The sequence below is a fragment of the Rhinolophus hipposideros genome (genome assembly GCF_964194185.1).
Source record: "Rhinolophus hipposideros genome assembly, chromosome: 6".
In the NCBI taxonomy this organism is placed as follows: Eukaryota; Metazoa; Chordata; class Mammalia; order Chiroptera; family Rhinolophidae; genus Rhinolophus; species Rhinolophus hipposideros.
This window is the reverse complement of record NC_138052.1, coordinates 7,973,271-7,986,994: the sequence shown is the minus strand read 5'-3', so window position 1 is coordinate 7,986,994 and position 13,724 is coordinate 7,973,271. Positions and strand designations below refer to the sequence as shown.

Here is a 13,724-nt window from a genome sequence, read left to right as displayed (position 1 = left end):
ATCAAACCCATTCCACCCTGAATTTTCTGAAGACACAAATCTAGTCCACAAGAAAATATTCATAATCACAATTTCAATTCTGTATCTTATAAAAACTATCCACAGCCATATGCTAAAGATGGGATGACCCCTTCCCAGCTCCACAGTATATTAAAAAATTCCTTACACATTAAGTGATGATGAACGGTCCCACGCTCACGTGGGGTGGGGTTGGGGTTGACAGGCTGGGAAGGGGAAATATTCAGCATGTCCTGCTATATATATATGTGCTTACCTGATCTTTTCCTGCAAACCAGAGAAACATCCAGATTCACAAAGTTGAGAGGTAGGTGGTTCAAAAAGGGAGGCAGTTCTATTATTCAACAAATACACACTGAACATATTCTATGTATCAGGTACTATTCCGGAGGTAAAATATGCTTTGTATACACTTAAAGCCAATTGTTTCGCATATTGTTATCAAAACATCTAGTCTAGTACTGTATTAAAGATTTAACAAATATTGTATGAAAAAAATGTTTGGTGTCAGTTTTTAATGAAATCTGGATTAGCTAATAATAAAGCACATTTCTAGGGAATCAGAAACTTAAAAAGTTGAGAAGGTGAAAACCTACCATTTTACTTCAAGACACTAAGTCCCACTTGCATACAAATAAACTGCAGAAAATGCTTATTTGTTGGTCACTGCTTGAGTCATGAAATACAATTCCATATTGACAACACGGATACAAAATGGTGGTTATTAATCCATTATAGCTTACCAAAAACTAACATTAGTAAAACAATCATATACACATAAATGAATCTGTATTAATACTTAAACTGCTTTCTCATTTTCCATTTAACTTCCAGTTTCAACATTCTGCTGTCTTACAGGTTAAATGTGCGCGGCCTAACACAGAGAACCTTACAGACGGTCAAGCAAGATTTTATTTTCTTTATTTAATGGTAACAGCAAAGACTGCAGTTTAGTACTTTAACCTGCAGTTAATGGTGACCCTTCCATCCGGGCAGAGTAACTACAGACATCTATGAGATCTGTAAAGAAAACTAAAAGACACTGGGACAAAGAGAGCGTGAGCCTGGCTACTGCAAGCTGGTATGGATTCAGCGTGGAGCAAGGCAAAATCTCTGGTTGCTTTCCTTACTGACGTGAAGTGTGTCTTCAGATAATCTTGTCAACAATTGCATTCAACTGTTGGTTACATACAAAATCAGCCCTCATAATAAAATCACATTTTCCAGAAGTATTGTATGCAATACATTGACAATCACTGATTATTTTTTCTTCGTCTTTTTTTCCTTGGATGTTTAGGTGTTTCAGTCTCTTTTGTTTCTTCTTTCATGCCCGATAAAGGCTGTTTGAAAACTATTTCAGTATCTTTATCATCATCTTTCATTTCGGCCACTTCAGATTTTCTTTTCTCCAAAAATGTTGGTGTACAAACTGGTGTGGGGCCCTGGATTGAACAAGTAAAAGATTATAATAATAAATGTGGGAAGTTATGAGGGATGACACCCCCCCCCCCAACCTCCCTTCTATTTTTACAAGTTGTGCCGTGTTATTTTGACCCATTTCCATCTTATGTTGATACAACTGCATGTAATGAAGAGGTTATTAGGTGCCTAATAAACTTCGTATGAAAAGTCACAATTAATTGGAATATAATATGCTCCATTATAGGGTATGAGGCAGAAAACTCTAATCTTATATTAATAAAAATAGTGGCCTTGTTTCTCCTTACTGACTCACTTTGCTTAAGAGGTAAAAACTGCAATAAACTCACAATGGTAACTTTTGCTAATAAGATCATTGTATCTGCTAAAGTCACAAGATTCAGTTTGAAATTTTAACAAAGTGACAGTAGCAGAAACTGCTTTTCCTTTTTCAAATTATAATATCTGATTCCCAGAATAGTGAAGACATTTTACCTGGCTATCCACAGTCTTCTCAGGAGTGTTAGGAGCAACTGAAACCTTCTTCGTCTTCTTCGTCTTCTTCTTCTTTTTAAGTAAAGCCTTCAACAAATTTTAAGAGACTTCACCCATCTGTGTATATATATCAGCTATAGTAGTCTTGAATATACAGGTAACACACAGCACTTCTGTAACACGGTTTCATTCTAACACAGTTCAAGAATTGGGGAAACCCTCGTAACAACACCGCATCCTAGAACACAGTTTCACTCTAACAGGGTTTCATTCTAACATGGTTTGAGAATTAGAGAAATCGTTGAACAACATGGAATGTAAAGAGAGCTTTTAAGAGCAAAAAATATCTCAAGCAGAATTAGGGAAATCCCCGAACACGGAACGTTATAAAAGCTTAGTAGTAATAATGAAGAAAACATTATTTAATGTTATTATACTTTTGGTGAAAATTGCTTTAATGAAGAGATTTCTCTTAATTATAAAAATATAATAGTATGTTCTTTTAATTTTTGGAAACTAACCCCCTTTTTTGTATTAGTTCTTTATTTTGTATAACACTGATTTGCATAACATGGCATTTTTAGGACCCTAATATGGGGGTTACCTGTATTTTCCATTTATCTTTCCCTAACACCTGGCACGTAATATAAAGAAAAGTTTTACCTGGCTTTTTGTAGATTTCTGAAGATCACTGTTTGATGCATTGCTTTTTTCCTCTTTATGTAAAATCTTAAGGAAACATAAAGAAGTTATACACTGGCAGTCTCACATAGTTACATTTTTTAAATTCACCGTTAGATCCTTACACATATTATCAGCAAATCCTCCCTAAGTGACAGAGCATTCCAATTTAAAAAGCAAAATCCACAAATACAGTGAACGATCTTATGTACAGGGCAAAACCAGAAGAGGGGCCTAAGGAATGGGCAGAAGCTGCAAAGGTTGAAATGAGGCCGAAACCTGGAGCTGGCCTATAGAATCCTGCTTCAGCTCCTAAATGGCTCACAAGAGGAGCAGGGCCCAAGGACTGTGACACCATTTTGACACACACTCTTAAAGACAATGTTTGGGATTTGGGCAAAGAATTAACCACCCGGAACTGGGCCAAAGGAGGGTGGCCCAGTTTCGGTCTTCTAGTTTCTGGCTAAAGTAAAAAGACCCATAAGCTTGGGGATAGGTGCTATTTCTTACCAACAAATTAGCTTTTTGGAAATAAGCTGACTGGGTTGATGGAAGACCACCAAACAACCTTAAGATTTAGTCGAGGAAAGAAATATGGTCTGCACCTCTACTAGCCACACCCCAATGACGTACGTTCTTGTTTTGTAGCAAGACACATCTCTCCTTACCGTGAAAGAGAGGGAAGATTCAGCAAGCAAGGATGTAAGAACTTGATGATAATCTGTGCGAACTCATTTTCATGTAAATAGGCTTGCTAAATTTCCACCCCTGCTCATTTAATTCAGAGCTGATACTTATTGGTTAAATCTAATATATACTTTAATACTTCAAATTTAAAAGAACACAATAATATTTTAACTAGAATGGCATAATAAGGATGGTCAATTTATAGTCTTGATGTTTACTGACAACACATAATGAACCAAACATCGCTTAATTCTGGTAATGACACCTTTAATAGCAATCCATGAACGAGCATTATGGTTTTTGCTTAAATGGTGTTTAATAACTAAAAACAGATCATGAAAATTTTGCAAATCAGCTAATCTCTTTCTGGAGTTTCCTCTTGTATATTAGTGGAGATAATTAGATCTGCTCTGACAAACTTGAAGAACCTACAATGCAATGCTTCAGAAATTTAGTCAAACCCTAGTATGTGATGAACAGGGGGCCAGATACTTCATATATAAAATCACAAATATGTTACAGCTAGTGAAGTACGAAGCCCACCCCCAAGAAAAGACAAAAATATATTTTATAAAGGCATATTTACCAATGAAGGAAAATCATAATCAATTCCTTTCTTAGCTAATCTCTTCCTGAGTAATTTTTCTTTCTTTTTAAATCGCTCCTCCATCCGTAGCTTTTGAAGAAGTGTCCGGTTTTGATTATACCGTTTCACTGCTGGACATGATGGCTTAAATGGAACATGCCACTCTCTAAAAAGTTCCTCATGTACTTTCTCAGGTGGTATAGTATGACCTATATTTGAAAAATAAAAAAGTTTTCAACCAAGTGGGAGGGTGAGGATTTTAAGGTTAAATTTAGAATTTCCCCAGTGTCATTCTCCATATCATTATCAAGATGATGTATCTCCCACTTACACGGAGAAGCCTGAAGAATGAATGAAGCAGGTACCCAGAAGAAAGTCATACAGTCAACAATCATTTGACATTCATCCAGGTGGCATTCACCACTTACTGTATGCCGAGACCTGTTCTAGAAGCTAGGAATACATAAGTGAACATGACGAGTAGTATAAAGGACTGTCTTAGTGGCATCAAGCCTCTGGGGTTCCTGAAGCTAAAAGGATCCTTACTTAGACTGTGACCTGCTGAAGCTCTCCCTTTCCAGTGCATATCCTCTGGACTAAGGCGGCTTACCTGCATCTCTCTGCTTCAGGGCCCTTTTTTGGCTGTGGAAGCACACTAGGCCCCTGTGATAGGCAAGCCAAAACCCCTGGAATCAACCCTCAACCAATAGTGGACTGGGAGTTGGTAGATACCCCAGTTCCCTTGCCTGTGAGTTGGGAAAATTCTGTCTCCGAGTGTTACCCAGCAGGATGGAGCCTAGTCGCCTAAGCAATACCTTTATTGACTTCCTTCTCCTATCTCACTTCTCCACTCCCTACAAGTGTTTTCCTGGGATCAGCTCCAAAATAAACTACTTTCACTAAAAAAAAAAAAGTGGCTCATTTCACTCATATGAGAATTCAGAACCCTTCTGTGTTACCTTTCAAAAGTCAGATACAACATGGCATTGATCCTACACGTGCAATCCAGACCATTTCCTCCTGGAAAGCGCCATGTTTTTAATGTGTGAGTGAACCCATGGCCTCAGGAAGGCTACTGGGATTCTTTCACAGCAATGGGAGCCGAGATACAGAGATGCTGCTTGGGCAGCCTCATTGCTGCTTGAACAGATGTGTGTGACTTGGGCAGCGGGGACAGTCACACTCCACCACGAGCACAGGGAGGCCAGAAACGTAACCCTGCCTCCCAAGGGCGCTGCGATGCAGACAGGGATGGTGTGGGACGCAAAGCCAACAGCTCCACTTTCTGTAGGATGAACTTTCTATCTGGTGGTTGTCGTTCTACTCCTCATGGCTTCTCTTGCGTAAGAGCTATGGCTGTCATTCAGACTGACTCTGAAATGTGACTCCTTTCCTTTCATGTTATCCTATGTAGAACGTTTAACGGTTTCTCACTGGCCTCAGGATCGATATTCTGAACTCGCAGATTTTTAAGTCCTTCAATAACCTGACCTCCCCTCATCTCTTGCTACTTTCCTCACATTCCCGTAGAAGCAAACACTGTTATTCACCTTTGGTTTTGCATTTGCTGTCCCCCCTTTACTCCCTTCCCCTACACCTGGCTCACTTGTACTTCATCTTCAGATTCCAGTCTACCTGATACTCCCTCAGGCAAGCCTTCCACATCCCATCAAGGTGGGTTAGCTGCTCTTCCTGCACACTCTTAAAGTAACCTGTTCCAATTCCATCTCAGCATAAAACAGCTCTCACTCTGGGAGATTTAAATTCTAATTAGAATCGTCTGGAAAATGCACTGGAATCTTTGCACCATTCCCTGAGCGACGCATCCCAGAATGAAGTGGGATGTCCAAGCAGCTACGCAGTCTGTCCTTCACACCACAGCCACTCCAAGCACCCAGGCAACCCTAATGTAAGAGCACTTACACTTCAAGAGTCTTTCCCCAAAAAGGTAGTTGTTCATTGTTTCAGCAACTATCTTGGCAACATCTTCAGATTCAAACTCCACGAAAGCATAGCCTCTGCTATTTCCAGTCTGCAATTAAAAAATCCATCACAAAAAACAAGAACAAGTAAACTAATGCATCATTAAACTCCGAAAATGCCATTAATTTAAATGTACACTAGCCTCATTATCGAGTAACGTTATGGCACCTTTAATTCCAACTTCAACTCACAGAATGTGGGGAATGTTATGGGAAAAGAAAAGATCCAAAATAGGCTGAACATGCTACTGATTTTGAGGTATTTCTGGGATTTTGATTACATATGGTAAGTACACTACTATCATTGGAATTTACTCAAGAGCCAACAACACCCCATCGTAGAAAGGAAACCTGGTAGGGCCCAACGTCCCTTGCTCGTCACCGATCTCATTGGCAGTCATACTATTCATGTATCCATAATACCCAGGATACAGGAACACGCTTCACAAGGAATGCACGTAATGTAATTCCCATTTTCTACGTAAGAACTGAAAAGAAATGAACCCCTCAATGTCTCCACGTTAATCAACAAAATGTTGCACTCATTGTCATGTTTACTGGTGACTGGTCATCTAGTTGGGGGCAGAGGAACAGTGCCAACATTTCTCTGAAATGCCACCCTGTGTTCCCGACTCCTTACCACAACAAAAGTGGCCTTTCTCACCTATCTCAGTAACAAGGCTATGGGTTCTGGAGTCCTTGTCCAGGTTTGGACCCTGGCTCTGACACGTACTTGGCTAAGTAACATTTAAGCCTCAGTTTTTCCTTCTATAAAATGGGGATAAAATAACCACTCTCATAGGGCGCTATGAAGATATGAAGTGATCCACACTGCTCACACGACGTCTGTCCAGTACTCAGTAAATGTTACTGCAGGGCGGCAGGCTACACCTGCCCCAAATATGCTTTGGCATAAGGATTACTTTGAGTTGAAGGCAACTGAAAGCATTTATAAGAAAAGCTCTCTGCCCTCCCACTATTTGCCTAAAAGCAGGAACACACATTTACAAAGGTGTCTTCCTTCTTCTCTCTACCAGAAACAAAATTTGGAGGAATCTACGTAACAAACTTTACTAACTAGACTTTATCATTAGTTTCCCATGTATTTGCCTCCCTAGAAAATCAAAGTCCCTTTCCTCTGTCTTGTTACTTCTCTAAAAATGTATTGTTCCTTTGCAAGGAAGCTACATAGCACGAGTTCTAAGTACCTTTGCATTCTAAGCATTCATCTCTGAGTGCTCCCATGTGTAAACATACTCTGTCTGCTGGTTAATCTGTCTTTTGTCAGCCCAATTACAGGGTCCCAACTACTAGTGTAGTAGGAAAACATTTTTTTCCTCCCTTACAGATCCAACTATTATCACAATAACTAGAAATATTTTATAATCTTACATATTTTTGGTTATAGATTAAAACTGGTGATTCTGGAAATAAGAGATCACTTAAAAGGTTCATGGCTTAACAGAGTTGGAGCCAGGAGGCTCATTTCTAGTACCAGCTGTGCCACACTAACTAGCAATTTGGACATGTCCACCACAACTTTGAGTCTCAGTTTAGTGAACTGCCAACAGAGAATTTTGATAAAAATTTCAAATGTTTGAGACTTTACAATCCCAACTCTGATAGCAAGGGAACAAAGGGTGGAGTGGAAGAAACTGTGCAATCCAACTTAACGCACCCCACTGTAAACTGATATAAACCCTTTGAAAAGTGATTTGAAAATACATACGAGTGTCCAAAAACCAAAAACCAAAGCCTTTACCTAGTAATCCCATAAAGTTGGAAATGCCAAGCAAATAATCAAAACTGGGGAAGGTGGTAACTTTACTACGCAACAATGCTGGAAATGGAAAATTTTAGTGCATCTCCTCAGGAAGCTGGCTTTCTGTCACACTACTGGCTCGAATAAAAAAGCCAATGTCACAAAAAAATTTAAAAAAAAATTCTTAAGCAAAAAAAAAAGAGCACGGAGACTATTGTGATAGGTTGAAGAGCTATATCAACCAAATGTAATGCGTGCACTTCAACTGGATCCCAGAACGCAGAGAGAAAAAAAGTTAGCTAAAGATATTTGTGAGACTATTGACAATATGTGAAGATGGAAAGTACATACTAGACTCTTATGTTATGGTTACATAGGAGAATGTCCTGATTTCTAGTAGCTTTAAAATGAACTATTTAGTGTTAAAGTATTACGACTGCTACTTCTTGAATTTCAACAAAACAAAAAAGTGTGTATGTTTTTATAGCGATGGGGACACGAAACTAAGAAATCAGTATGTTAATAACGGGTGAATCCAGGTGAGGGGTATTATTTTATATTGTAATTATATCGTATTATCCTTTCTACTTCTCTTCAGACTTGAAAATTTTCAAAATACAAAGCTGAGGGTAAACAATGACTATGTTGCAATATGGAAAAACATTTACAAAACAACATCCAACAAATGGCAGAAAAAAGTTTTTAAAAAAGATATTAAGAAAGGGTAAAAGATATGAACAGGCAATGGACAGAAGAGGGAATTCCAATGGCTAACAGACACAAAACCTCACTAAAAATAAGGCAGATACCAAAACCACGACCATTCCACACTAAGCGATCCTGAAGGGATGCTATAAAGCAGTATTTCTTAAACTCAGTTTGCCTTGAGAGGGCAATAAAATCAATTACTAGGTCAGAAAGGCATTTCTAAAAAATTGAACAGAAAGGTTCAGTAGTGTTTCATGTGACTTTTACTTCAGTTATGTTTACACACACATGTATGTGTGCTGGCTTCTGTTGTAGAACTTATTTCTTTTTATGGGGTCAAAAGTCTTAAAAATACTATTCTGGAGAAAGTGGCTGCCTACATTTGCACAAAGACTGTTCCTAGCAGCTTCATCTATAAAAGGGAAAAATTGTAAAAACCTAATGTTCAGTAGGAAGATAAATAAACCAACTTGAGTATATTCAAACCAAGGACACATCGGTAACAATGATGGACCCAAGCTACACGTGTAAAACTCAAGTCAGATTGTCCAATGAATGACGTTGCAGAATGATAGAATATATAATACATTTAAACTTAAAACAAATAATATTATATAATGTTTATTGATACATGTAGTAAAAATTTCAAAACAATTTGGCCAGACCTCTGCACATTCTCTCCCTCCTAGTTTCCTGGGAGAGGGAGAATGTGCAGAGGCCTGGCGAAAGCTCCAAAAGGGACCTCAAGTCTACCTACATCCTATTTCTGAAAGAACGAAGATCTGAAGCAAGTGTGAGATCTAGCTGACATTAGATAAAGGGAAATGGTGGATACCTAAGTATTCACTAAATCATTCTTTTATAGACTTCAGGGCATTTGAAATATCTTACCCACATGATATGTTAACTATTACAAATAGACAAATGGAAAAAAAAAACAGAGGAATAGAGAAAATGTTCTTTTGGTTCGGATAAGAAAAATACTAAGGCATTTTAAATTTAAAATCCCCTTTCATGTTGAGATGTTGCTTTGACAAAACTTAATACCTGTGGTTTTATGACAACTGGCAGGTGATGGATACATATTCTAGTCCCTCACACGCCAAATCAAATATAAAATTTAAATTTCACCTGTTGTAACTCAAGTGCAAAAATTGTATCAAGAAAAAACACACTCCAACAATGAGAGGACTCTACGGTTGCAATCAATTAAGAGTGTATGTGTGCGGGAAGGAAATAAAGTGGCCACTCCTCTATTACTGAAACAAACCACATAAACCTTTTTAAATTAGGAGGTAGGGATGATATGACAATAACATACACACTATGCAGCAGGCATTATTCTAAAAGCCTTCCATTCATTACCTTGTTTAATCTTTGATTGGATACTACTAGGAGACTGGTGTTATTTTACTCGTATTTTACAAATCAGAAAATGAAAGCACGGAGAGGTTATATAATTTGTCCAAGGTCATACAACTAGTAGCCTGTAGAGCGAAGCCTCAAACCAAGGTAGTCTGGCCCCCGTGTCTGGATTCTTAGCTATTCACTATACATACCTTTGCTATTATAGAGATACCTACACCAGAGACTAATACAAGATGATGTATGAACCTCCTCCTCAAACTGAAGTTCATGTACACCTGACTTAATAGCCAAGAATAAACAGAATTTATTTACCAAAACTGTCAATTTAATTTGAGGATCTGGGGCAATTACTTTCTTTAATAGTAAAGCATTTACAGCAATACCGATTTTGTTTTTGTGGTTGTTTCAGGTTCTAAACCTTACCCACCTCCCCCTTCCTGGTGTGAAGTCTGGTAAGGAATAACATGTGAATATGCTCTCTAAATTGTCAAGGATGATGTAATTTTGAAAAATGAAACAACCTACTTCAATACAAAAGTCTTACCCTTTTACTTCTGGACAGTCTGAATCTCGTAACGGTGCCAAACTGGGAGAAATATGCTCGGATCTGGGTTTCATAAAGTGCTGGAGGTAGGTGGCCCACATAGATTACTCCAGGAGTAAGTGTTTCTTTTCCTTGCTTCAGTTTCTGAAGACATAAAAGCCAGGTAAATACTTTAATTAAAAAAAAAATCGCGGGGGGAGGGGGGTTCACAGTGTGAGGGATATAAACGATGAACGTCTAAGTATTACCTTGTCTTGTACACCTGAAACTAATAAAAAAAAAAATCGCATTGCAACAAAACTTGCAAAACCCCTAGCTCTCAGTCCAAGACAACAGATGAAGAACCTAACCTGTGTTTCCACTTACAAGAGCAGTAACCAGAGAATTAGCTGCTTAATATCTATCTCCCATGAGGACCATGGTCTTCTCAGCCCAACATCCAGCACAATGTAAGTGCTCAATAACTATATGTACAATCAATGGCTAAGCAAGTAGCCAAAAAACAATTCTTTTGTTTTTTTTTAAATTGGGGAATATTGGGAAACTGTGTTTTTCCAGGATGTCAAGTTGTTTTTCAATCTAGTTGTGGGGGGCGCAGCTCACTGGCCTATATGGGAATCGAACCAGCGACCTGGGTGTTAGGAGCACCATGCTCTAGCCACTGAGCCAACTGGTCACCCCTGCAAGTAAATATTCTAACACATTATTTCAAATCTTCTGGCTGGAGAACTCCATATAAATGTACCCTGCAATTTGGTATTCAGATCACCGTTGTGGATGAAAAAGGGGCCACATACTAAACCGGACAAGCTCAGGGGAAGCCAGCATGGCAGGCCCTACAAAGTCAGAGACTGAAATTAACCTCACAGGATGGTCTGAACATACAAATTCCTAAAAGTGGGCCACGGTGGGAAGTCACATTCTTGGCCTGCAGCTTCCCCGACAAAAGTCAGTGTTTACCGTAAGTAGCCTGTCCACTGTCTTCTTGCCTCTAAGACAACGTTACCTTGTAATGTCAGAGCGACCCCCTTTTCAGGACTCCTGGGGCACACGCACTGCGTCAGAGCAAAGCACCACAGAGCCCCTCACTGTTCTCCGAGTACCACCTCTATGTACTGTAAGGTGTTATTAACCGCCCTGTGCCCACAAACGTAACAGCATGCGTCTCTCCCGTTCACTTAGTGTCCAATCCCGCAGGTTTCCCCGCTCTGCCCTTCTCCTGCCCCTTCCACTCCACCACCCACAGATGTCACACAGCCAGCCTTACCGCCCCTCCTTTCATGCTAAGGGAGACAATAAGCTGCCAAACTGCCACTCAAGGGCACCTTGTCTCAAGTCTTTGTTGAGATTTTGCTTTTGGGCAACTGTCATCAGTTTGGCTCAAAACTCACTGAAATTCTCTACGGACACTGTGGACTCACACCCACCCATAGAACAATTTCCAGACAACTGTTAAGCTTCACAACGTTGACTAATCTTCCGGCATCTCAATTAGCATGCCCTTGCCTTCTGCACCGAGAACTTAGGTGTATTTCACGCTAAAAAGTAAAGCAAACACAACGTGCCGTCAGGGGCCCGTTCAGCAATTGGAACTCGGCGAAGCACCGCCAGGGCAAACCTCCCGACGCCGGGCACAGCGGCAGCGCTAGCCCAGGGCTGAGGGCGGGGGACAGCGCCACCCCCGAACGGCTCTCTGCCTGCGTCACCCACCTTGGCCCCACAGAGGGACCCTCAGGCCAACACGGCCAGAGCCGCCGGGTCCCGACCAGCATAAACCTCCCTCGGGGACTCGGCCTCCAAGCTCGCGAGGTCGGGCGGTCCTGGCGGGCGAGGAGCGCCCGGGAGGGGACCGGCACGGGACTGCGCGCCACGGGGACTCCCCAGACTCCTCTGCCGCCCCTCCTTGCACGCAGCCCGCGGCAGCCGCTCACCTTGCTCGCGCGCAGGCGAACCTGAGCCACCTCCTTGTGAAACTTGGCGTCCTCCTGCGGGTTCAGGGCCAGGAGCGGCTTCGCCGGGCCTGCAAACACCGCCATGCCGAAACGGTCCGAGCAGAGGAGCTCCACGCGGCAACTCCGGAAGCGCTGCGCTCACAGCTCCTCCAAAGCGGAAGTGGAGGCGGGGGACGTGCGCGGCGCGACGCGAGGCGGGGCACCGTGCGCAGGGGCGGGGCGGGCCCGGGGAGGGCGGGCTCCGGCGCCCCCTGCTGGCAGAGCGCCGCTTGGCCTCGCTCTCACACCTGCCCCCTGCGTAGCGTGGCAGACAGTAACTTGTTCACGCCTGCTTTGGTGGCCAGCCAATTTCAAGGGGCGGTGAGGGTGGTGGGGGTGGTTTTAAAAAATAAACTCCACAACAATACCCGTGACCTTGAGGTCTTGCTAACCATCCTTTAATTCTTTGTCCTTTTTTCACTTGTTCTGTGAGTCCTTACTGTGTATCCCTGTGCAGCTGCCCTTTAGGGAACGTCCAGACTGGAGGGGGGCTGCGTAAAGGAGGTCAGGGTGGCATTGGTGCCATGGAGAGACGAAAGGGCCCCTTCGGGGAGAGGCCCACTGGGTGACTGAGGAGGGCCTCCAGGAGCACAGGTGGAATTTGAGCTGAGACCTGAAGGCTGGAAGGAGAGGCGGGTGAAGACCTAGAAGCCCACGTGCAGGCAGGAGGACAGAGCGTGCAGGGTCCGTAGGGCTGGAAAGAAGGAACTGACCAGCGTGCGTGGAGCTCAGTGAATGAGAGGAGAGAAGGGCTTGGTTTTTATTGTAAACGCAAGGGGATGTGAGGGTTTTAAGCAAGGCTGTGGCTGTTTATCCCTTCCAACTACTACTCTGGTAAGGCTGGAGAGTGGATTCCAGGGGAAGCTGGGAGCTGGAGACTACAGGAATCGTCCAAGCAGAGCGGGTCTGGGCGAGAGTGGCAGCAGGTGTTCTGGAACCAATGAGGGCGAGTTTGGCTGGTGCCCAGGTGTCTGTGCGGGAAGAGTGGAGGGAAGTCTGTAAGGTAGAGTGGTATGGGAGGGCTTGTTCAAGGAGGCCCTGCTTCCTCTGGGAGGCACTTGCTTCCCACACCTGCCTTTGCCTCCTTCGCTCCAATCTCCCTCAGCTCAAGTCAACTGTCACCCCTCAGGGCTAGCCTTCTGTGACTCTGTAGCTGAGGTCAGCTCTTTCTAGTAAATGCTGTCTGACAGCTATTTTCATGAACAGGTTGGATTGTTAGGAGAATGTAAGCAGAGAGCAATTTTATTCTTTCTTGGGATGGCTTCTGTTCATGGACTCATTCCTGTTCCTCCCTGGATGAAATCTTGGGGCCGGGGGGTGAACCTCTCCATGTATCAGCAAATAAAAGCATTTTCCAAGTGTTCAGAATCTAACACCAAATGTCTCCTCTCCGGCAGCTCAGACCTGTCTCAGGTGAGAAACTCTCAAGGCGATCGCAGTTGACATTGTCCTTCTTGGCTCCACCTTCTCCCCTCCACCCCAG

At 42.2% G+C, this 13,724-nt stretch overlaps 1 protein-coding gene across 1 annotated transcript; it reads right to left on the bottom strand.

Annotated features, from left to right (window-relative positions):
- Positions 1 to 922: 922 nt before the first annotated feature.
- On the bottom strand, positions 923 to 12,377 carry NIFK (nucleolar protein interacting with the FHA domain of MKI67). Its single transcript, XM_081050750.1, has 7 exons — positions 12,182 to 12,377; positions 10,251 to 10,394; positions 5,810 to 5,918; positions 3,887 to 4,095; positions 2,596 to 2,661; positions 1,933 to 2,019; positions 923 to 1,460 (listed from the first exon to the last, which is right to left on the bottom strand). The coding sequence occupies exons 1-7, from the start codon at positions 12,284 to 12,286 to the stop codon at positions 1,272 to 1,274; spliced, it is 909 nt and encodes a 302-aa protein (XP_080906876.1). The 5' UTR covers positions 12,287 to 12,377; the 3' UTR covers positions 923 to 1,271.
- Between the last annotated feature and the right edge of the window lie 1,347 nt (positions 12,378 to 13,724).